Source organism: Heliangelus exortis, chromosome Z (assembly GCF_036169615.1).
Source record: "Heliangelus exortis chromosome Z, bHelExo1.hap1, whole genome shotgun sequence".
NCBI classification, from domain to species: Eukaryota; Metazoa; Chordata; class Aves; order Apodiformes; family Trochilidae; genus Heliangelus; species Heliangelus exortis.
In genome coordinates this window covers 40,378,936-40,404,794 of record NC_092454.1, presented here as the reverse complement: position 1 = coordinate 40,404,794, position 25,859 = coordinate 40,378,936, and the positions used below count along the sequence as shown (strand labels likewise).

Here is a 25,859-nt window from a genome sequence, read left to right as displayed (position 1 = left end):
GGCACATCACTGTTAAGGATGTGGGAATAAGAGACATTAGCATGCAATATCTAGACTGTGGCATCTTGGGCTCAAGCCTATAGCTTGTCTCCAACAACTGGGTCTGGGCAAGACCAAGTGACTTAAGCCATCTAATTTCTTACGCATTTGCCCCTATTGAGCACCTTAAAGGAATTCTGTCTCAAGCACATAGGGAAATCTGAATGTTTGGCATGAAGTATTATCAAGCCATGGTGCAACGAATCTCACTGGCTGCGTTTGGTGTTTTCCTTCTTACCTAGAAAAACGCCTGCATTTTCACCTCCTTACATTCTTCAGAAGGGCTTTTTTTTGCCAATGACTGAGGTATTCTGCAACATTTGAATGCACTGAAAATAGAAAACTCACAAATGTATCTGACAGAAACACTTTCTGTGTTATTAACACACTGAACATCTACTGTGGTGAAGATTAATTTACAGCTACAGGGTATGAAAAAAATCTTTGTTTCCCTGGCTAACACAGCTTATTAAAGATACCACAAAACATCTGCGAGAGCTGCTGAGCTCCACATTTTTAATCAAGATTGACACAGGCTCTTCTCTGAAAACGAGAATTATTTCTGCATATATCAGTATCAGTTCCAGTCTTTTCCATGCTTTAGCTGCCTTGGGGGAAAAAAAAAAAAAAAAAAAAAAAAAAAAAAGTGTTTTCACATTTGACTGAAGTTTATTTCCAAGAAATTAATTCTAGGAACAGGATGAAACGTGAAACAAATTCAAACACATTTAAGCAACACCTCTGCCTTGCGATGATCCAAAATAAATGCTCTTGAAAGACTGTCAAATGAAGTCATATCACAGAACAATGGCCAGGACTCACAGAAAACTTGCAGGCCAGCAGCTAGCCAGAACTACAAACCCAATGCTCAGCTTCTGACTGTGAGCTATGATAAACTACTTTGTTTAAAGTATTTTAGCACAGTATCTTCACATTTATTCAACAGTAAGCAGTAGTGACTGCACAGTAAGCATCTGTGACTAACATCCGCTTGCTGCCATCTTCTGGTGAAAAGTTCAAATACAACCAAATCTTGCTTGTTGCCATTCTCTTGGACTTTCAGCTCACATTAAAGCAACATTGTATTATTTGTATAGCAACACTTCTTAGAAACAATCGGTTTAGTCATCTCACAGGGAATAAGGATCCTTTCCACAAATCCCCTTTCACTGCAATACCTGCAATAATCATGATAGTGATTGTCAGAGGACAAAAGTAGCTTCAACATCCTTCAATACAACCATAAACAGCTTTAATCCGTTGAGGTTGACTCACACGAAGAAATATTACTGAGAGAGATTATTATTTCAAATATTTAGATGAATATACTCATAGGAAGATCACTCAAAAAGCAGTGCTGCCATAGTTCAACTGAGCATTAAACACTGCTGGGGGTTGAAAATGCAGGTCTGGCAGACTCTGGCAGACCAAGCAACAAGGATTCAGATATAATTTGCAGAATGCTTTACAAGGCAGAAAAAAGTAATACAGTACTTACATGCTGTAGAATCATTCCTTTCCTTAGAGAGCAGGAAATAAAGATCTCCTAGTACATTCAAATATTCTAGGATTCAAAAGCTTCTGTAAGATTCACTACAGCCTGAAAAGCGAAGATTCTATGAAGGAAACTGAAATGTGACCTAAAGTCATTAAGTTCCCAGCCGACTTCAAAAAGCCAACATCTATACCAGTACCCATCTCCAAAACCCTGCCAAGAACAAGTGTCTTCTCTATCATAACACAAACACAAGTATTAATAGAAAAATGGTCATTTTTGGCAGCTGTTGTAAGGAAATAAGCCATGAAAATAGTTCGATTTTTAGGAAACTTAATGAAGGTATTTTTGTTTGACTTTAAAAACAGGTGTACTTTCCTGATAATTGGTCTTGAAATTTTCATTTTTTAACAGTTCAAGGCTTTAATTTCATGTTACAGCATTTTATTTTCATGCAATGCCATGCTAATGCCTCTGAAAGAAATTAAATCAAAGCATCTGACATGAAGGACTTTCCCATGTAATTTTGAGGACATTCTCTTGGTCACTGAAAGGTTGTGACAATAAGGTGGAGGTTCCATAAGACTGGAAGAAAGTAAGTATCACTCCTGTCTTCAAGAAAGGCAGGAAAGAGGATCTGGGGAACTACAAGCCAGTCAGCTTCAGTCCCTAAGAAGATGATGGAGTAAATAATCCTAGAAAACAAGTTCCATACAAAGGCTATCAAAAGGGCTGGAGGAGGTCCATCTGGAGTGGTCAGCATGGATTTATGAAGGGGAGAGTCATGCTTAAAGCCAAACTAAAAGCCTTCTACAATGAGAAGACTGGCTTGGTAGATGAGGACAGAGCACTCAATGTTGCTTATCTTGATTTTGGTAAGGCTTTTCACACCATCTCTCATATCATCATCCACAAACTGGTGGAAGTGTGGGGTAGGTTAAGTGGACAGTGAAGTGGATGAGAGAATACCTGAGCTGCAAGGCTCAACAGGTTCCGATCAGTGACATAAAGCCCAGCTAGAAGATGGTCACCAGCTTCATGTTCCAGGACCCAGGGCTGATAATATTAAACATCTTTATCAGTGACCTAGATAATGGGGCAAGTGGAGCCACAAGCAAATATGCAAATGCCAGATAACTGGGACAACTGTCTGAAAGACCGGCTGTGTGTGTTGCCTTTCAGAAGGACCTAAATAGGATGAAGCAATGCATCATGTCAAATATCATGGCACCCCACAAAGGGAAAAGCAAAGTCCTGCATCTGGAGAGGAATAATCCCAGGCAGTAGCACAGTCCTATGTCCAATTAGCTGGGGAGCAGTTTGTAAGAAAAGTTTGTGGTGGTCCCAATTAGGGAAGCTGTCCAAGATGGCCACATGCCAGAGGTCAGCACCACTCTGGAATGCAGAGTGCAGAGCATTGCCAGCCCAACAAGGGATGTGATCCCTCCTCTACTTAGCACTGAGGATGAGGCATCTGAACGCTGTCTCTGGGTCCGGACTCCTTTGCGTGGGATGTAGCCATACTGGATCAAGGGGAAAAACAGGTATTAAACGACTGGAACATATCTCATAAAAGAAGAGACTCAGAAAGCTTAGAGAACAGAAAGGTAAGAGAGATCTTATATGGTAGAGCTCAGAATACAGATGAAGGAATCAAGCTCCTCCCAGTGGTATATTACAAAAGGACACCAAGGCCACCACAAGAAGCAAGGAAGAATTAATCGAACATCACATTTGCCACACCATTGTTTCACAGAAATACAGAAAGTATCCATACCCTGCCCTCAGAGTGTCTTCTTTGTCCTGCATAGAGATTCCTAGGACACTACATTTTTATTGAGTGAATACAAAAAGAAGGACTGGGAAGTTACATGCACTTTTACTGGTTTTATGCCTTTTCCAAAAACTGTGCTGCTCTGCTGAAGACAAGGACTCCTGTGCTGAGTGCTTAAGTAGCGCTCAGTAGATGCATCTCCACTACATTTCAATGAGATGTGTAGCTACACTTTACCAGCCCATCTCTGCCCAGTTTTCTACTCTTTTGAAATTCCCTAGCATTCTTAAGACCGTAAAGAGTCATCTACACACTTCAGTCTTTAAACTAAGAGAAGCTTCATAAAAGTGCATTAAGAGATGTATTTTTTTTGTTGTTGCCATTGCAGTCTCTCCATTCACAACATGCTCAGTATGCTTTAATGTTTCCTGTGCATATCAGGGTAATCCAGAAAACACTTCTAAACCTGGCTTTGATTCCCCACTCCCACCCTACTGAAGACATCATGTTGTCTGAAAACTGGAGTCAACTGTACATGGCTAGTGTAAGCCTTGTGGCTAGTGTAGCCCTGCTCTCCTTTGCTCACTTACCTGTAGAGAGAACCACAAGTCCTCAGGTGTCGCTGATAATGAACTGGGAGCTTAGGCCCAGCTGTGCCCAATAATTAGGGCCTGCCCCAGCCGGAAATGGGTGGGGCTGAAGGGCAAAATAAAAGGCATGCTCCCAGAAGCAGAGAGAGAAGAGATGAAGATGCCTGAGGAGAGGGACGGCAAGAGAGCTCCGGAGAAGAGCCGTGTCCCCGAGAGAAGGCTCGCCGCAACACTTACCTAAAAAAAAAAAAAAAATGCCTGTGGGATCCTCCCTGCACAGCTGGAGTTACCTTTTTCTGAGCTGTATGCAGCGATGCAAGAATGAGATCTTTCTCCTTTGGAAACAAAGGAAACAAATAAATCCATTTACACCAGTAAAGACCTAATTCAGTTATCTGATGCCATGAGTTCTTCCTGCATTTTGGAGATGATGGATACTACACCAGAAGAGAAGGGTTAAAGATTTATTGAAAAAACAAAGGACCTCTCTTCTTGCGATGCTAATAGACTTCTAGCAGAGAGATCCCATCTATAGTACAAGCTTATTTCTGTCACACTTCACTCATGCATAATTACAATGGATTGAACATGTAAAGGTAATTGTAACAGGCAGCAATGTGTGACAGCAATCATAAGGAAATTATGAGTCACAATAAGGAAGACTGACATTACTGAAATGAAGTAATTTAGAGTCTCGAGGTAAGGCTTTCCATCAATGTATTTCTTTTTAGAATCATTTTGGCCCTTTCTCAGTAATAAAAGTATGAAAATAAGTAAAACAATGAACTGAACTATGCTGAACTGAAATATTCCAGCAGAAAATATTTGCCCAGGAACTGAAGATGAAAGCTGCAAAAGTTTTGAGAATGTTTCCCACAGCATTCTCCCAGAGAAGCTGATGGCTCATAGCTTAAGCTGCGATACACTTCACTGACCAGACAGCCTGTGAACACCTTGTATCCTGGTTTGGGCCAGGATATAGGTAATTTTCTGTCTTGTACTTCTGCTTCCAGCTACGTCTCTTATAAGCAGCTGCACTTGCTGAAATTAACAGCAACTTTCTCAGAAAGTGTCTGCTTCTAGGACTGATAACACTCGATGTTTACAATTACAGCCAGAGACTGGTGTGCAAAGCCAAGGACACTGCTCAGCTCTGAGGAACATTTTGCCCTCCGGAAGGAGAAGAGTAAAAAGATCCTTCCTTTGGGGAGGAATGGACAAGATAGATGGCCAAAATTGACCATTCAATTGAGTATTACATCCCATGGATGTCATACTCAGTATAAATTTGAGGGATCACAAGGGTCAAACCCCCCTTCCTTCCTGCCTCCACTTCTTCACCTGTCCCTCTTTGCTTCAGCATCCTGGGATTCCATCCATTCTTCTGCCTGTGGTCCTTATCTGTGCTTGATCCTGCCTCCAGCTCCCAACTGCTGCTGACTCCAGGAGTCCAGCCTGGACTTTCCCAGGGTTGCCCTGCAGCCTTGGTGGTGACGTGAGAGTTATTGGGGGAAAAGAGGGAGGAACGTGGTATCAATTTTCCTGTATATTTGTATATATTGAGTAATATTTTCTATATAACATTACTGTTACATTGAAGTTGCGTAGTTTAGTTTTCAAACCATAAGTCTCTCTCCCTTATTCTCTCTCCTCCCTTTATCAGGGAGGAAAGGGGGATTAATAGAGAGCATCTGTCATTCGGTTTAATTCCTGGGTCAGTGTTAAATCCTGACAGATTTATTGCAGTATCCATCAATCTCTATTGGCGTATTGGCTTCCCGTATCTGCTCCTACTTTGGCAGAGGAAAGGCAAAGATTAGAACCTCAGGAGTTTCCAGCATCTTCTCACAGGAGCCACCCCTGTAGACCTCAGCTTCCAAAACACCACTGCACCACTGCAATAGTGGAGCAGCTCACAGCACCACCAAGCAGACAGAACTGCTACAGTGGCAACACTTCCACAACATTAGACATAGGCTTCTTTGTTTTGTTTCCTGACTTGTACCTATATGTGTAAGAAACTTAGTAAAAGCAATACAAGAGGAAACTATGGAATAGCATGAGCTCAATTGAATTAATTGAATGACAAAAGGTTCGGTTCCAGGGAAATTAAACCAGATGAAAGCTTGGGCTGCTGCAGGCTCACCTGGCTGAAGGCAAACAAAAGCTTTTAATAAGACCCATTTATTTCCTTTCATCAGAAGACTGCACCACAGAGTTGCACAATGGCAGGAGGTCACTGCAGAAAGGAACACGTGGCTCAGGTAGCCCAAACGTGGCTTGGCAGAGCTGCTATACAAGTGCATCAGCTCTTCCAAAACAAGTTGTTCAATGCCTCCTCATTTGCAGTTGCCCTGAAGCAGAGACCCTTTGTGTGCTGCCTGACCTCCCCTGGAAGAAAGGCTTAGCCCTGTCTCTGTCAGCCTCCTCTTCCTCCCCCAAGCAGACTGCTGATGAGAAGCTGGGTGCATCCCTGCAGTGGTCAGCCTTGTGCTTCTACCCCCTTGTCCTCCTGGTGTAGGCAGCTGTCCAACCTCTTCCCTGCAGGGGACTAAAGGTAAAGCAACATCTTTCTATCCTGCACTTTAATTTGTATTATAAGGGATGGTGTCCCTAGAAAAACAGCATGAGAAAACACTAGAATTTGGGGGGAATTGATATGTTCAACACGGAAAATAATGATGGGCTGCACTGCAGTACACAGGGCTTGGTTGCTGTTTTCAGTCAGGATGAATTCATGGACGAAGACTAGCTGAGCTTAATTTTTACCCTAGGTTTGTGTCAGTGAGAGCTGACTTCTTCTTAAGAGTGGTTACAGTATGAGAAACAAGGAAGTACAAGTAGAAGTGCGAAGCCCTGAAAAATATGCTTTAAGGGTCAATGAACGGCACAACAAGATTTATTCTCAATTTACCCTCTTCTCTCTCCCGCTCCCCCAAACGGGAGGAAAAAGATATATGCATAGAACTGTAATCAAGAAAATGTAATCCTAGAGTTTTACATTCGGGCATGTGAGTGGCGAAGACTCCCCATGCGGCAAGCACTGTTTTGTTCATTGCAATTTCAATTTTATTAATTAAATTAAACCCTTATCAGAATATTGAGTCTCAGTCTTTTTTAACAGGTTGGAAACTAAATTACACAATTTTAATAATTTTAAGGCAACAGTAATGATAAATAGGAAAAATTACTAAATATGTTCAAATATACAGGAAAACCTAAACCCCCCCTCCCCCTTCCCTCTGCTGCTGGAGTGCAGGGGGAAGGGAGAAGGGAGGGGTGGTGGGGAAGGTGTTAAGATCTGGCCAAGTTTTCTCTTTCTCCTTGTAGATCATATTAGATTCCCGGTTTTCTTCCTCACCAATTAACTTATTGTTGATATCGGGGAATGAAAACTTCCCTCTCCTTGTTTCAGGTAAAAAACCATTGACGTGGAGTTTCTCCACCCTTAGACACAATGGGGCCAGGGGGTGAGGAGGAAGAGGCCTGGTCGATACCAGCTGGGCCCAAACTGTGAAACCCAGTTATAATTATGAATGTTATGCTGAGATATCTGTCTTTCAGTGTCTCTGAGGAGGTCATCTTTCTCCATTAAAGAGCAAGAGTTAGGTGGGCAAAATAAAAAACCAAAACAAACCGACAAGGGTCACTGTGTCTTTCCTTTGGCTTTGATGGTTTTGCTTTGCGCAAATGATCCAGAAAAAGCCAATGCCTAGGAACAAAGTTTATTTATGCTAAAGATGAAACAGGGGCATGGGGGAAAAGAAGGTTACAGACAAACCAGAACTGTTATTAGTAGGGCATTGAGGCCCGGCGCTTCAAATCCATTTCCGAGAAGGCTGCGTCCGCTTCCTTTCTCCTTCAGTCTCCGCTTTGCATGCAGTCACTCTTGGAAACGGCGTGATAGAGTTGGTGACCATCAGCATCAGTTGTCTCAAAGACGTAACCAGGTGGGTGTTTGTAGGAGGCCAGGCATCTAACAGTGCCCTTTGGGGTGTAGGCGGTAGCATAGGTGGTTGTGGCATCTAAGGGAGCGCCCTGCTGTGGGACTGAGCAGGCAGGTTTACAGCTCTTCGTAACGGAGGCTGGATGAGGCACATAGTTGGCCTGAAAGGTCGTCAAGCAATCCATGGGTCTGTCCGGCAAAGTCAGCTGTGGAGTCGGAGTGATGGGTTCTTGTTTCTTGCACAGCCAAGACTTATAGTCTTCCTTCATGACAGAAGAGCTATTGAATGGCCCAGCACTTCTATTAAGCTTGGCCAAAGGTCGACAAGATGTGGCCGGCTTGCCATTTAGGTGCTTGTAATCTATCTGGCAAGTAGTGTGAAGGTCCATTTTCTCCAGAGGAGGAAGATAGACGTCAGGTTTTCTGGTGAATACTGGCAGCCGGGGCCAAGGTTGGTAATTGTCCTGAACCTCGGTGCTGGAGGAAAATGGAATCTCGGGGAGCTTTGTCTGGCATGGTTTGACTGGCTTGGCTGGCTGGCCCGCCAGCCCCTTGTAAGAAACACTGTGGGTCGTGAGGCCATCAAATGGGACCTCACTGGCCTTGTATTCCTCAGGTTTACGGGCATACCGTTTCTCCAGAAGATGTGGCACGTAAGCCACTTTATAATTGGTCATCTCCTGAAAGGGAGCTTTGCTTTTCTGGTCCACATTCAGGGGTTTGCAGCTCTCAGTGGCGACTGGCCCCCTGTAGCGATAGTCGTCCTGGACAAGGCTTTTGTGCTGAAACTTTTCTTCTGGTGGGCAAAATCTGTTATTTGGTCGCATACTTTCTGTCCTGGGTTCCTTCCATAGCACATAGTCATCTGAAACACAGGAGAATTCCTACCTAAGTGCTCAGCTGAAGTCCTTTGGGGCGTTTAGGCGTATGTCATCTTATCTTCATTTATGTCCTCTAAGGCATACCTGTTGATGCTGTAGCCTAGTACAAGAGCTGCTGTAGAACACATTCTACACCAGTGTGCCGACCCCTGGAATTGCTTCGCATCTACCCAGAAAATGGAACGAAAATAGTCCTGGAGCCACCCATAGCTACAGAGATGCTGAAATCCAGTGTGGGAAGAGGAGCCAGCAACATTAGCTGGCTGGAAGATGCGCAGAGGAGAGGCAAATTCCTCATCTCTGCTTCCGACTTCCTACCAGAACTAGCAGCGTTACTGTAACTGTGCAAATGAAACTTCTGTCCCAGTGCCTGCAGAAGACAGTGCTTCAGTTCTGGCTGGTGAAGACAAAGGAACAAAGCTCCCACAAAACCCACCTACACCAAGTTACAGGGATGAGAAACAAAGGCACAGTTCGATGCACACTTCACTTCTTTTACCAGGAGTAAAGCTTGAGTGCTTTGGATGTTTCTGTGGAAACTGTGTGTGCCCATGAGACCCATCTGTCTCTTGCACATTCACAGGTTAAAACTCTGCAGCACACACAGAAGGGTCCCTTGCTTCATGTCCTGCTCAGACCTAGCAAATTCTACTTCTTTTGGATGTGTCTGATCCACAGCATGTGCAGACAAGCACTGCAGTATAGCAAGGGTAGGATCAGCATAGCCTAAGGGTGATGCTTCTGGACCCACTTGCAGGAGCTCCCATGGCCCTGGGAATCCTGTGGGCTTCTCAGACACGCAAAGGAGGTGACTTCAGAGAGATCCCAGTGCTGCCATTAATGCAGCAATTTGTGTCTGAGGGCTTCCTACACTGCTTGTTGGCTTCCAGAGATGGAAGGAATAACAAGTGCATGCTGCTTTCATCCGTCTTCTTAAAAAATTAATCTGCTGGTGGGGTCCTGAAACAAGCTGCACCACGTACCTTTGTAAGTGGTTCTCGTATCCATCTTGCCTTTGGGGATGTGCCTCAGAGGTGGGAGGCATGGAGGTACTTGAGAGATAGAGTGGGCATTATAATCTTGTTTATATGTGGAGGCCAAGTCCATCGTCTTATCACTCTTGACATATTCTGCAGGTGGTTTAACCTTCTTTGGCAACACTTCATGAGCTAGGTAATCTCTCCTGTGGAAAGAAATCTCATGATGTCTCTTGCTTGAGGAAAAAATCAGCTTTCTTTTCCCAGACGTACAAGGAAATTCGTACTTCTTCCTTTAAAATATCAAGACTTTAGACTTAAGATAGTAATTAATTAATTAATATGTCCAGAGCCTAAGTCTGCATAGGATACAAGCAATTAATGAAAGACACAGGCCTTTCCCATTTGGAACACTGGACTCTGAAGAGGAAGCTGAGGCATCCCTGGACAACCTCAGGCAGGCCAGGTTCCCCCTTCGCTTGAAGACCTGCAGTTTGATGGCTCACTGCTCAGACTCTGTGTTTTCTGCTCTTGCAAGAGCAGGCAAGCCTTACTTACTATTTCGCTTGAGGGCATGCTCTGAACCTTTCAGTTGTTGCTGAAAACCCCCAAGTAGACAAAGGAATCCCAAACCTAAGCTGAGCCTTTCCTACTGCATCAGCCACATCTGCCTTTTGAATTGACAGCTCTTCAAGGCACAGGTAGGGGAAGGACTTGGTAGAGCTTCTATGGCAGGATGAGACAAATGGGTGGTGTGAGCTGTTAAGACTTTATGAACAGGCACTGGCATCTCCTAGGTCTCTGCCTTGGTTTAGTGAAAGCCAGAGGGATGTTGCTCATGACTGTGCCTGTGATGACAAAGGAAGTAAACCTTAAGATCAGGCAGCAGCCACTCTGAGAGAACAGCAGAGCTCTCTGATCCATTTTAAATAAGCATATGCTTAATTTTTATCACCTTTTTCTGTGGACACGTGCTCGGCACACCCCTCTGCCAGCAGCAAGTTCTGCCAGCTCAGAAGTTACTTATGCCAGAGAAATCCTCACGGTCACAGTGTGAGAAATTCTGCCACACGCCACCACTGAGCATCAGCTCAGCTGAGAAGCAGGAACAGCCTAGCAAACCACAGTGACTGCCTCCAGGAGAGCAGCCACATCCCCTCTCCAGTCAGCAAGCTCTACCATAGCTGCTTTCCTCCACTTCATCAACAGCTCTCAGACCTTCATCCCTCCTTCTTGGAGCACTCAGGAGCGTTTGAACAACCCCAACATTGTTCCTTTCAGGCTCCTCTTATGAAAACCAATCATTTCTCTTGCTTCTGTTTCCCACCACTCACACACACACACACACACATTATCTGAGTCACAGTCCTCACTCTCTTTCACTGTTTTTCATACTTCATAGTCGAGATGCCTTCCATGGGAATATCCTCCACCTTGCATGCTTCCTTTGGCTTAAATGAGTCTCTGGGAGCAGTGCTGGGATGAAGGGGGTATCTCTCCCTGTACTCTGACAGCATGCATGGCTTCTCACTCTTGTCATAGGGCCCGATGCGCACGTGTGGACAATGGTGGCATCTGCAGTGGGAAAAACAGCACGGGACAGTGCTGTGAGTCACAAGGTGAGTCACAAGGTGAGTCACAAGGTGCCTGATTAAGAAGAGCTCATTGCCTAAGTCAGATGCACATGGCAACTCCCAACTAGAGATTAAGTGACCATTGCAATGACTGCAACAGCTTTGACTAGCTGAAGCCCAAAAGCCCAAACTGCACAAAGAAAGGGTTGTTGCTGTCTACTAAGATAGCCTGCAGTCAAACAAGCCTGCAAAGCCAGCAAAAACAGCCTCAGGAAAGCAAGTTCCCCTACACGGAAAAAAAAAGCACAGGCTAATCTGGGGCAGAGGCAAATATGCCAGATTGTGCTGGACATGAAAGTCTACCGACAGTTCCCTTTTCCTGTCTTTATGAAACTACTTTGTCCACATAGTGAGCTCACCTGTGTAGACAAGTCAGCAGAAGGGGAAGAGTTTGGAGGGCTCCCTTTACTCACACTTGGGCAGCACCGTCCTGCCCACCCCTCTGGCTCAAAGGAATTCTGTCTGGGTCTTGAAAGACCTCTCGGTAATGTGCACCAAAACGAGGACAGTGGGAACAAAGAGATTTGCTGAGGAAGATCCCTCCTGACTCAGACCAAAACACCCCCATTGTACATCAGCAGTGGCCTCTTTCTTCTGACACTGGGGACAGCCCAGTGGCTGTTTGGCAAGGCTCAGGGAGAGGAGCATGTCTCTGGTTTTATGTCTCCTACATCATTCCTGCCGGAGTGCTCCTTACTGGATACGTGTTTTCCAGTGCTATGTCTATTCCAGAGCCAATTTCAAACTCATTTGAAAAGGCCTCTATGCTTAACAAAGACCTCATTCAACTCACTGGTGAGCTATCTTAAATTAGTAGGTATGTGATCACCTAAGTTTACACAGATAAGCTTTACTTTTACGTGTGTCTATACTGATTAATTTTCCAACAGTTCCATTAATTTTCCAAGCCAGTTTCTCACTGAGATGGGAAACATGGGGAGCCTCCCTGCCATTTCTGCAGTCCTGCGACCAAGAGAAGAACCATGGGATTGGATGGGCAAAATGGGGGAAAGATGCTTCCTGATTCAAAGCTTTAAAAATACTCTAAGACACCTTGATTTACTCTTTTTTGCGTCCGGCTTAGCAGTGGGTAACAGTGCAGCCTGCTAGCCAAGTCCCTGCTATTTGACACTCCTTCCCCCAGCCTCCTTTACATACCCACAGGAGCACAGCTGACAAATGCACTTCTTCAGGGGTGGAATCACAGGCAACTTCACAGGTGATTCAGCAGACATGTTGGCCAAGAAAAACAACTCTGCTTTTCTAAACTTCTGCAGCAGATGCTCTCCTCCAGAAAGCAAAAGCAAAAACCCACTGTTCTTCAGGAGGTGTCCCTAGAGACAACTCCAGCAGAAGACGACAGAGGACTCTCCAGAAGCAGGGACAGAGCACGACGCTGGTCCAGACTGCACTACACAGCCCAGCTGACCAATTGTTTCTCTAGGGCAGCACACCCAGGTTCCTCTGGTGGAATCCCAACCAGGGCTTCCCAAACTTTAGTCACCTGGTGAACGAACGTTTGTGATGTCATAGAACCTCATCTTCTACAATACCATCCCATCCCAAGTTCTCGTGTGAGTTCAGTACATCCTGATCTCATAAGTGTGTATCAACGATGTGAAAACAGAGAGGCATTAACACTATCACATGTCAAAGTTTTGCAGTTGGACAGCTGGTAGAACTGATGACAAGATCAACTAGAAGTCTCAACAAGAGTGAGCAATCCAGTAATGCAGGGCAACAACAGAAATAGAAAACAAAACAAAAAAATACAGTGCGATGGTTATGCTTCTGCTATACAAACGCCATACTCATGATGGTTCCCCCATAGGGACTTCTGTGTTCTACATAGAGATTCCTAGGGCAATACATTTTTATTGCATGGACACAAAATTTTTATTGCATGAAAGTTCCCAGGACTGAGAACTTATATGCACTTTTACTGGTTTTATGCCTTTTCCAAAAACTGTGCTGCTCTGCTGAAGACAAGGACTCCTGTGCTGAGTGCTTAAGTAGCGCTCAGTAGCTGCATCTCCACTACATTTCAATGAGATGTGTAGCTACACTTTACCAGCCCATCTCTGCCCAGTTTTCTACTCTTTTGAAATTCCCTAGCATTCTTAAGACCGTAAAGAGTCATCTACACACTTCAGTCTTTAAACTTTCATCAGAAGACTGCACCACAGAGTTGCACAATGGCAGGAGGTCACTGCAGAAAGGAACACGTGGCTCAGGTAGCCCAAACGTGGCTTGGCAGAGCTGCTATACAAGTGCATCAGCTCTTCCAAAACAAGTTGTTCAATGCCTCCTCATTTGCAGTTGCCCTGAAGCAGAGACCCTTTGTGTGCTGCCTGACCTCCCCTGGAAGAAAGGCTTAGCCCTGTCTCTGTCAGCCTCCTCTTCCTCCCCCAAGCAGACTGCTGATGAGAAGCTGGGTGCATCCCTGCAGTGGTCAGCCTTGTGCTTCAGCAGCTCGAGTGTTTTGGAACTATGGAGAAAAAGGTTGAAAGAGAAGTGGTATGCTTCAGCCAGGACACAGGAGAAATCTATATTGGTCCTGGTCATAGCACTATCAAGACAGGAAGCAACAGAACTTAGTAGATGAAAAAGCAAATCCTTTCTTTAAAAGAGAAAAAAACAAACAAACAAATAAACAAACAAACAAACAAACAAGAAAGGGCTTTTCCAGGAGATGGACTGGACCCCCCCAAAGGAGCCACGCCATCTCACTTAGAAAGAGAAATTTGTGCATCCAGCAGGGAAGGAATAGGGCAACTCCTAAAGAAGCAAAGTTGTATTTCTCCATGATCCCTCTTTCTGTGAGCCCACTGAAGACGTGCTTGCTGGGACCAAGAACTGTCCCCAGAATGGTGAGAGGGCTGATACAGGACGATCGAGTGCCATCCTGTGGGTTTGGGAGTGTTGCTTTGCTAGGCCAGCAGGTCCCTGCTCTCCTTTGCTCACTTATTTAAAAAAAAAAAAAAAAAAAAAAAAGTGCCTGTGGGATACTCCCTGCACAGCTGGAGTTACCTTTTTCTGAGCTGTATGCAGGATGCAAGAATGAGATCTTTCTCCTTTGGAAACAAATCACTGCTATTACAAGACAAGCAAATCCATCCTTAGTTTAGTAGGCAAAGTTTTTAACAAGCATCCCACGCACCAAAGCCTAAAGCACAGAATTATTCTCAAGTGATCCTCTGCCCCTCTCGTCCCCAAGGGAAGAAAAAAGGTGCATAAAAACACGAGATCTAAAGTTGGATTTAAAAAAAATTGGAAACAGAGTTACTAGAACGGGGGAACAGCAATACCATAGGGGATAACGAACAAAAATACAAATGTGTATACAAATACATCTGCAACCCGACCTCATGCCCCCGGGGCTAGGTGCCTGAGGCCCTTTGCAGCAGGACCGACTCAGGAGAGGGCTGCACAGCTCTTCCCAGCACCCGATGGATGTGGATTCTGAAGAGCACGTGATGAGCTGGGGGTAAAGGAGCACAGGGGAACAGCAGTGAAGCAAGGACCGGGAAAAAGAGAGGGCCTGGTCTGCCTGACCTTGATAGAGTATGGGCAGGGAATGGGAGGGAATAGGCTATTTCTTCAAAGCCATAAGTTATGGTATGTTTGTAATAAATTTGAGGCTCTCTGAGCAAGTGTAACCGAATAATAGCTTTTATTAATTACAATAAAACAAGGATTAGGCAAGATACCCAGCGCTGGACGACAGGGGAGTCCTGCTCTACCTCCTGTCGCACGCTGAGAGTCCACTCCTTTCCCTTATATACTCTGTCTTCCTCGTCCTTCTCGAGTTTTCTCCGAAGTACTCTGCGCATGCGTGACTTGTTGCTAGGTTGAAGCTCTCCTGTCTTCCTCAGGCATCTTTTCCCACATGCTAAAAGTTTCTTAACACCTCAAAACTCTCTAAAATTTGAAAGACACCTTAACCACGTTTTACATAGAAACAAGGACATATCTTTTAATGCGTTTACATATGATTTCAACAAGAACATAGTTGCCCTTTCCCTATTCATAACCAAAATAAATCAGGAACACATTCCAGCATATATTCTATCACAATCCCCCCTTTCTCTTATCCTGATTTATTTTGATCATATCTTTGTAACTCTTTCTCAGCCAATTCCATCACTTCAGCCTGTTCCTCATCGGGTACCTGGTTGTATTTAGTTCTAATAAGCATCAGATGTGCTGCTTCTAACCTATTTTTAACGATAACAATTAGTTTGTTAAATATACAAGGCCCAAAGGTAAGTGTAAACAATAACAAAAGTAACGGTCCTGCAATAGTAGATAACAGAGTGGTAAGCCATGGAGACTGATTGAACCAGCTTTCATACCAGCTCTGGTGTGACTCCCTTTCCCTCCTGCGTTGGTCCAATTTCTTTCGCAATTCACTCAGTGTCAATTGCTACTCCAGTGTAATCTGCATAGGAGCAACATTCCTCCCTTAATGCTACACAAAGACCCCCCTGTTGTAATAGTAATAAATCTAGACCCCTACGATTCTGTAACACAACTTCCGATAATGATCTGACAGATTTTACCAATCCATCAATCGCTTGTTCTGTTTTACCTATATCCTCATCTACAGAGATTCGCAATGCTCTGAATTCCTTTTGTTGGTTAACCAATGAGGCAATTCCTGTTCCGGCACCCACCCCTCCTATAGTTAAAAGTGTTGCTATAGTGAGGGCGGTAACTGGCTGTCTTTTCTCAAGATGATGTTCTGGGGTGACGTGCTGTTCCAAAATATATTCCTTTGGATGATAAGTGATTTTTGGTATAATAGCAACCTGAATGCAATAATCATGGGTGTAGTTGAAAATTTTTAATGACAAACAGGGGGTAAGTCCTATACTGTGACATACCCAACGAGTATTAGGAGCTGGAAGCAACCAATCTGCTCGTTGCTTCTGTCCCGGATTCAATGTAGTATGATTGCACAGGTGCTCCTTGTTCTTAGGGACTGTGCCAATACATCATCCCTGTCCTATTACTTGAGAGAGAGTTATCCCCTGAATATTTTCCCTATTAATTTTCCAGAGGCATTCTCCTGGATTTGTTCTATTTATCCTTTTCCCTTTAGCTGTCACCCCAAGAGCTTCATAAAAAGGGGGTCAAATATTGTAGCACAACCAGCAATCCTTTGCTAACGTAGGATTGGTTTTGTTTAGTAAATTGTAGCTGGCTTGCATAATTCTCCAAAGGGAACCATAGCTGGAACGTTTATCGATTTCGTCTGCCGTTTCATTATTTGTTTGGGAAATGCCTGATCTCCTTCCCAGTGTTCTTAGTGAGCGATTGTCCACCTTTATATCAGGATCAGGGTTCCCTAATCCTGGATTAGGACCTATAAGTTCCGGCCCTTTGGAAACATATTCCTTTTTTATGAGAAAATTACCATCCGTATCAGTACCCGGTTCCCACAGCCTAGCTCCCCAAGTCTTTCCCACTATCCATCCCAAATCTTCTGGTTGGGTGCCGTTAATATAAATCCATTGACAGCTTCCTCCTTTAACAATGCTCCCTCCAGAACGCTCCGGAGGGTCACAGCCATAGGGACCCCATCCTACCCTTAAAAATCTACCTGGATTGTCGACCCGCCAATCCGAAGCAATGGTTTCACAACCCCAGTAAGCACAATAATAGTGTCCAGGATAATTGCAATACCCTTTGCCTGGATTTGAGCTGGGACAAAAATAGAAACCTAATAGATTCAAGCAAGGCCGTGTTTGCACAATATCACATAGATAGCTAGTAAAGCTAGGACCACCAGGAGTAATCTTTGTTTGAAGTACTTTTTGATCTTCCTATCGTATCAAGGACCACTTAAATGGTTGGTGGGGCATGTGTATTTCAGCCTTAGGTACTCCTATCATGACGAAATAAAATAAGGTTAAGGCGGTTAGAGGTTTAAGACAAGTGTAGCCTTGCGCGCTCACAGGTGCTCCCCTGGATGATGTTGCCCTAGAGACTACATTCACATACCCTTGCCCTATTATAAATTGTTTCTCCAAAAAGACCTTATTCCGACGATAACATGTTCGACATATTTTCGAACAACATAACAAGCTAAACAGAAATGCCATTGATACAAACATTGGAATGACAATTTTCACAGTCTGCTCAGTCTTGACACAGATAGCATCTGAAATGAGGATACGTTGTTTCTCAATTAAACCATATTCATGTACTGCGTAAACATAACGTATATATTCTTTATAGCTCTTATAAAAAATACAGTGTTGGATAAAATCAGAGGGACAGCTTATACTTTCAACAGTTCCTAGCCCATATTCTTTACAGCATTTTAACGTTCAAATTATATTCCTTTGAATGGCATTTCACCTCCAGAGTCACAGCAAATATCACATAGTAGAACACAGTGAGCAGAATGAGCAGAGAGAGAAACAGGGAAATAAATTTCGGTTCGTATTATATGCCAATCACAATAAAATCTGAAGGGGCGATCTTGAGGTGAGTATTCTCATGCACTCTACCTCCCTACCGGTTACGCACTGTTTCCGCTGTAAGAGTTCTTGTCTCCACACATGTTATCCTTCTGTCTCACTCGTCAACTCGGTTGTGTCGAGCTACGAGGAAAAAAAATTCTTCTTGACAGCAAGGATATTCTTCAGGAGTCCTCTAGGAAATCAAAGTGCCGTTATTGTTAATAGGGTTAGTAGGTGCGGGTAATGGTTTTATCTCAAAGCTCAAGCATCCATCCTCCTTCTGTTATTTATTTCCATCTATACCTTCGTCGTTGTAATTTAAATTTTAATTCTCCCGGATTTCCATCTATCTGCCACTCTGGTCCTGGTTCCTCCACTGGTCCTTTGATTCTACTAGCATGTGTCCATCCCTTTTCAGCTGTTCTAACTGCAGTCTCAGTAGTTAACAACACAAGGTAAGGACCTTCCCATTGTGGTTTTAATGTTGTCTCTTTCCATGCCCTGATCAGAACCCAATCGCCTGGTTTCACGTGATGCAATTTTAGGTCTAATGGTGGCCTCTGGGCTAAAATTCCCCTTTTCCGTAACTCTTCCCTATATTTAATTAATGTTGTCAAATATACATTCATATTTCGATCTGTGATCATAGGATGATCCTGTGGTTCTCCCATATTATAAGGCATTCCATACAGCATTTCGAACGGTGATATTCCCATATCAGTTCGAGGTTGTGTTCTAATGTTTAGTAATGCTAGGGGCAAACATTGTATCCATGACATACGAGTCTCTAGCATAAGTTTTGTTAATTGTTTCTTAATCTCTCTATTCATTCTTTCCACTCTACCAGAGCTCTGCGGATGCCAAGGAGTATGATGATCCCACTGTATTCCCATCACTTTAGCAAGATTAGTTAAAATTCTGGATACAAAGTGGGGACCCTTATCCGAATCAATTGTTTCTACCACTCCATATCATGGGATAATCTGTTCTAAAAGAATTTTAATCACTGCTCGTGCTGTACCTCTTGCTGTAGGGAAAGCCTCCACATAATGGGTCAAGTGATCTACCATTACTAATAGGTACCGGTATCTCCCGACCTTAGGTAATTCTGTAAAATCAATTTGGATGTTTGCGAATGGTCTGCGTGCTGCCGGTCGGCCTCCCTGCGGGGGTTGTCTAAGATGGCGACTATTCACTTGCAGGCAGATAGCACATCCTTTTACTACCTGTTTTGCCAAATCATCTGCCCCTATACACATATATTTAGTAGCAAACTGATCCACCAGTCCCTGTGCTCCCCAATGAGTTACACTATGAATCCTTTTCATAATTTCAATGGCCACAGATTTTGGCACAACAGTTCTATTATCTTCTGGGAGAGTCCATTTCCCTTGAGAATTCTCTCGCAGTCCCATTGCCTCCATCTTTTGTTTCTCTGCAAAGAGAAGCTGTAAAGTTTCCACGTATGCTCTGAAGGTGACAGAGGTTTTGCTCTGGGACCCATCCTTGGTACTGGTACTGGAAGGGACGTGGCTCTTTTGGCTTCTTGATCTGCTGCATTATTTCCTCTACTTTTAAAATCCATCCCCCTTTGATGGCCTCTCAAATGTACAATTGCAATTTTCTCTGGACCTCTTAAAGCCCGTAAAACATCTTTAATCAATTCTCGATGTATTAAATTCTTTCCTTGTGAATTTATTAATCCTCTCTCTTCCCATATTTTACCAAAGGTATGGACTACTCCATAAGCATACTTAGAGTCAGTATAAATAGTGCCAATCTTTTTTTGCAAAAGCTGTAGGGCTCGTAATACAGCATAGAGTTCACACGCCTGCGCCGACCAGGAATGGTGTAGGGGTCCTGACTCAATAACTGTTAATTCCTCTCCTCCAATAATAGCATACCCTGACACTCTTTTTCCATTTATAACACGAGAAGAGCCATCTACAAACAACTAATCTCCTTCGTCCAATTCCTCTTCCTCTAAATCTGGTCTAATCTTTGTCTGTTCCTCGATGGTCACCAAACAATCATGCATCGTACTGACATCCTCAGGTACTCCATATAAAAATTCTGCTAAATTTTGTAAACCTGTAACCTCTAAGGATGACTTTGGAGAATCTAACAAAATTCCTTCATATTTAAGAGTCTAGCATCTGTAATCCACTTGTCAGCTTTCTGTTGCAAAATTCCTCTGATGTTATGAGGGGAAAGTACTTTAAGTTCCCCATTGAGAGTGATTTTATTGGCTTCTTCCACAAGCAAGGCACATGCCACAATTGCCTGTAAACAAGTAGGCCATCCTTTGCTGACTGGATCTAATAATTTAGACAAATATCCTACAGGTTTCTTCTTCCCCGCCCAATCCTGGGTTAATACACCATAAGCAGTACCTGCTTCCGTATTTACAAACAGATAAAATGGCCGTTTTAAATCTGGTAAGTTAAGAACAGGGGCATTTATCAAATCATGTTTTAACCCCCTTAAATTCTTCTCATCACTTTCACTCCATTTTAATAATCCATCCTGTCCTAATTTTTCATATAAAAACTTAACCTTAGCACTATAATTCTCAATCCATTGCCTACAATATCCGACTAAACCTAAAAGCTGTCTTACTTGCCTTTTGCTTCTAGGGGGTGACATAGAAAGAATGCCTTGTACTCTTTCAGGATCTATCTTCTTTTCTCCCTTTTTTAAATAATGCCCCAAATATTTTACTTCCTCCTCAACAAACTGTAATTTTGCCTTTGACACTTTCAACCCTTTTGCACTCAAGAAATTCAACAACTTAATACTTTCAGTACGAACCTCATCCTCAGTTTCCCCAGCCAAAAGTAAATCATCTACATACTGAATGAGAACTACTGTCTCCATCGTTTGATATTCTTGTAAAATTTGCTCTAGAGCTTGACCAAAGAAGTTTGGGGATTCTGTAAACCCCTGGGGAAGAACAGTCCACCTCAATTGTTGTCTTCTATGTGTAACTGGATCCTCCCATTCAAAAGCAAAATAATCTCTGCATCTTTCATCTAAAGGACATGTCCAAAACGCATCTTTGAGATCTATAACACTGTAATACTGCTTCTCAGGTCCCAGCCGGCTCAGCAAAGTATAGGGATTTGCTACCACTGGGAAGCGGGCTACTGTTCTTTTATTTATTTCCCTTAAATCATGAACCAACCGATATGACCCATCCGCCTTCTTTACAGGCAGAATGGGAGTATTAAAAGGGGACATACAAGGTTCCAAAAGTCCTTTATCCAATAATCTGTCTACCTCTGGCTTTAACCCTGCCTTCCCTTCAGGGGAAATAGGATATTGTTTAATTCTTACTGGCACCTCAGGTTCTTTAATGGTAACCATAAAAGGAATTATATCAAGTTTTCCTATACTATCGGGGGTATACGATACTTCCGGGTTGATTTTTGCCTCATCTGCCAACCTTAAAGGACAAAGCTTTATCTGTATTTCTTTATTCACTACCTCTATATTAATACCTAGCTCTATAATCAAATCCCTTCCCAATAGATTAAAATCTGCTTCCGGAACTAACAGAAAGCTCCCTATTTTAATTTTACCATTAGCCTCTATTAAAACATATTTAACTATTGGAACCTCAAAGGGTTCCCCTTTAGCCCCTACCACTTGGGCAATTTCCTTAGAGACATTACAACCCCCAGGCAATTTCTGAACAGTTGATCGTTCTGCTCCAGTATCTACCAAAAATTCAACTTCCTCTTGCTGAGGACCTATTTTAAGTTTTATCAAGGGCTCTCGATGTTTTTGTGTCCCCAGCAGATAGAGCCCCTGACCCCCCTAATCTTCCTTAAAGATTCTTTCATCCTTCAATCTTTTCCTGCATTCCCGTCGGAAATGCCCCTTACCTCCACAATAAAAACACACACTTTCTCTCCTTTCTATCCGGGGAGTTCGTCCTTCATTCCTCTGGTCCCTCGGTCCTGCTTTGAAAAACGTTTCGGGCCTCCCGGACCTCCCTGTCTCCCTGACTGCTGCTACCATCATCCGTACTTGTTTTCGATGATTTTCTTCATCCCTCTTAACATATACCTTCTGTGCTTCCCGCAGCAACTCATCCAAACCCCTGTCTTGCCAATTCTCTATCTTTTCTAGTTTCTTTCAGATATCATCCCATGATTTGGCCACAAATTGCGTTTTTAACAAAGCCTGCCCCAACTGATTTTCTGGGTCTAACCCAGAATACATTTGCAAATTTTTTCTCAGGCGTTCTAGCCACTCAGTAGGCGTTTCATCCTTCCTCTGTCTCTCGTTGAACGCCTTATTAATATTTTGTCCCCTAGGCACTGCCTCCTGAATCCCCTGTATTATAATTCCCCTTAAGTCCTGCATATTAACCCAATGGTCCTGTTGTTGATGGTTCCAATTTGGATCCTGTAACGGCCATTTAGTATCCGCTAAAGGACCTTGAACATGTTGTGCATCCCAAATTCGCATCCCTGCCCGTCTGATCATATTTCGTTCTTCGGAGGTAAACAAAATATTTAATATAGCCTGTAACTCTCCCCACGTATAAATGCTGGGTCCTAAAAACTGATCTAATTTCTCTGCTACTCCCAGGGGGTCTTCTAAAAGATTCCCCATTTCTTTCTTGAAATCCCGCACATCTCCCGTACTTAGGGGAACTGATACAAAACCTATAGCGGGATTTGGACCTGGGCCTCCAATGGGCATTTCCCTAAGTGGGTACAAATTATGCTGTTGTTTCTGAGCCCGTCTCCGAGTTATGGGTCCTTGTATTTCACTAACAGATTCAGGATGGTTTTCTACGGGGGGTAGTGCATTAGGGGGTGAGGGGTTATCCAGAGGGGGTACATATGGGGGAGGAATTAATGAGGCCTCTTCCTCCTCCCTATTCTTCCCTTTCTTTTTCTCATTTAAAGGAAGCAAGAGAGCAGGTTCAGTAATGCCTGGTCTAGTTAGCCACACACTCGCATAATCACTCTCTTCCTGACTGAAAGGGGTTTTACCGTTTACCCATAAATTCAGCTTCTGTTTTACCCAATCCTCTGAGGACCCAAACATGGACCAAGAGACATTCTGAAATATCTCCTTCCCTCCCCACACTGTCACACAATAACAAATAATTTTTGCTCTATCTTTATTCTCTGTAGTGGGATAAAGTTTCCAGTTATCTAACATAAATCCCAACGGACTATCCCTAGGTACTGGTGGAATTTTTATGGATTCTTGGGGCTTACTCTTTTTTTGTCCCATCTTCCGGGGCGACTCCAATCGACAATATATCACTCGCTTCCCCTTGTTCGTGGCTCACGCCCTCGCGGGCAATGAGAACCGCACTACTGAGGGTCCGCACTCGCTTGGGGAATCTGAGCTGCCGGTTCCCCTCTCAAACACACACCACTCACTGCGCCTCCGGGATACCTGACCCAAACCTGACAGATCCCCTTCGCAAATACTCACGCGTCCCGTGTCTTCGTCCGGATCTTTGTGCACAAAGTTTACAGGGTCTACCGGCCCCCTTTTGCCTAATACCTTGAATTTAGGTTCGTCGGTGCAACGGGGACAGGAGTCGGATTACCAGGGCCGCCAAATAACAGGCGGGGGCGCCCTCCCCTGGTAGGACCGAGAATCCGGTCCGGGGTTGCATCCGAGTCACGGCACCAAATTGTAATAAATTTGAGGCTCTCTGAGCAAGTGTAACCGAATAATAGCTTTTATTAATTACAATAAAACGAGGATTAGGCAAGATACCCAGCGCTGGACGACAGGGGAGTCCTGCTCTACCTCCTGTCGCACCCTGAGAGTCCACTCCTTTCCCTTATATACTCTGTCTTCCTCGTCCTTCTCGAGTTTTCTCCGAAGTACTCTGCGCATGCGTGACTTGTTGCTAGGTTGAAGCTCTCCTGTCTTCCTCAGGCATCTTTTCCCACATGCTAAAAGTTTCTTAACACCTCAAAACTCTCTAAAATTTGAAAGACACCTTAACCACGTTTTACATAGAAACAAGGACATATCTTTTAATGCGTTTACATATGATTTCAACAAGAACATAGTTGCCCTTTCCCTATTCATAACCAAAATAAATCAGGAACACATTCCAGCATATATTCTATCACATGTTTACTTGTTTGTTTTTAAAGCAGATGTTGAAAAAGGGGAGGTCTCCATGTAGCCCAGACCAAATTGCTCCTCAGCCCAACAAATTATTCATTTCCATAAGAGAAAAAAAAAGCCCGTCCTGGCTCCTCACTTTGAGAACAAGCTGTTCACAGCCTGTCTGGCCTGATCCTTCTGGTTCAGGTTTTATTATTGTGCTTTGCCAGTGGCACTTTCAGGTAGCTGTACAGAGCAGGAAGGTCTCCTCTCAACCTCCTCTACTGAACAATCTGAATTGCCTCAGGTGCTCCAGACTGTTCAGCAGCTTCGTTGCCCTTGTTGGGACAGGCCCCAGCACCTCAATGTCCTTGGTGTAGTGAGGGGCCCCAAATCAAGCACAGTATTCGAGGGGCAGCCTCACCAGCAGGGAGCAGAGAGGAAAATTCACCTCCCCAGTCCTGCTGCCCATGCTCTTTCTATTGCAGGCCAGGATGCTCTTGGCCTTCTTGGCCACTTGGGTACACTGCTGGCTCATGTTCAGCTGGCTGCCAACCAGCACTCCCGGATCCTTCTCTGCCTTCTCTGCCAAGCAGCTTTCCAGCCACTCTTCCCAAGCCTGGTGTGTTACCTGCAGGTGTTGTGCCCAAAATGCAGCATCTGCACTTGGTCTTGGTTGAACCTCATACAGTTGATCTTGTCCCATCAGTCCAACGTGTCCGGGTCCCTCTGCAGAGCCTTCCTACCCGCACCCAACTTGGTATCATCTGCAGACTTCCTGAGAGTGCCCTCAGTTCCCTGAAATCATTAGGGACAAGTCTGTCCCCAACGCTGAGCCCTGGGGAACTCCACCTGTGCCTGGCCACCAACTGGATTTTCCTCCATTCACCACGATTCTCTGGGCTCCGATGTCCAGGCAAATTTTAACCCAGTGAAGGGTACCGCAGCTTAAGCTATGAGCCATCAGCTTCTCTGGGAGAATGCTGTGGGAAACATTCTCAAAACTTTTGCAGCTTTCATCTTCAGTTCCTGGGCAAATATTTTCTGCTGGAATATTTCAGTTCAGCGCAGTTCAGTTCAGTTCATTGTTCTTCTTATTTTCATACTTTTATTGCTGAGAAAGGGCGAAAATGATTCTAAAAAGAAATACATAGATGGAAAGCCTTACCTCGAGACTCTAAATTCCTTCATTTCAGTAATGTCAGTCTTCCTTATTGTGACTCAAAATTTCCTTATGATTGCTGTCACACATTGCTGCCTGTTACAATTACCTTTACATGTTCAATCCATTGTAATTATGCATGAGTGAAGTGTGACAGAAATAAGCTTGTACTATAGATGGGATCTCTCTGCTAGAAGTCTATTAGCATCGCAAGAAGAGAGGTCCTTTGTTTTTTCTGATGCTCATGGCATCAGATGACTGAATTAGGTCTTCACTGGTGCAAATGGACTTATCTCCACTGGCCATGTACAGTTGACTCCAGTTTTCAGACAACATGATGTCTTCAGTAGGGTGGGAGTGGGGAATCAAAGCCAGGTTTAGAAGTGTTTACTGGATTACCCTGATATGCACAGGAAACATTAAAGCATACTGAGCATGTTGTGAATGGAGAGACTGCAATGGCAACAACAAAAAAAAAAAAAATACATCTCTTAATGCACTTTTATGAAGCTTCTCTTAAAGACTGAAGTGTGTAGATGATTCTTTATGGTCTTGGGAAATCTAGGGTATTGCAAAAGAGTAGAAAACTGGGCAGAGATGGGCTGGTAAAGTGTAGCTACAAATCTCATTGAAATGTAGTGGAGATGCAGCTACTGAGCGCTACTTAAGCACTCAGCACAGGAGTCCTTGTCTTCAGCAGAGCAGCACAGTTTTTTGAAAAGGCATAAAACCAGTAAAAGTGCATATAAGTTCTCAGTCCTGGGAACTTTCATGCAATAAAAATTTTGTGTCCAT

At 43.8% G+C, this 25,859-nt stretch overlaps 1 protein-coding gene across 3 annotated transcripts; it reads right to left on the bottom strand.

The window, feature by feature from the left end:
• Positions 1–7,609: 7,609 nt before the first annotated feature.
• LOC139789998 (stabilizer of axonemal microtubules 1-like) lies at positions 7,610–12,859 on the bottom strand. 3 transcript variants are annotated; one of them, XM_071731195.1, is made up of 4 exons: positions 12,495–12,859; positions 11,098–11,277; positions 9,709–9,908; positions 7,610–8,709 (listed from the first exon to the last, which is right to left on the bottom strand). In XM_071731195.1, exons 1-4 carry the CDS (start codon positions 12,569–12,571, stop codon positions 7,760–7,762), a joined length of 1,407 nt encoding a protein of 468 aa, XP_071587296.1. In that variant the 5' UTR covers positions 12,572–12,859; the 3' UTR covers positions 7,610–7,759. The 3 variants fall into 3 exon arrangements, with proteins under 3 accessions (XP_071587296.1, XP_071587297.1, XP_071587298.1); XM_071731196.1 differs by lacking the exon at positions 12,495–12,859 and having other exon boundaries at positions 11,076–11,164; XM_071731197.1 differs by lacking the exon at positions 7,610–8,709 and having other exon boundaries at positions 9,802–9,908; positions 11,076–11,277; positions 12,495–12,853.
• Positions 12,860–25,859: the final 13,000 nt, after the last annotated feature.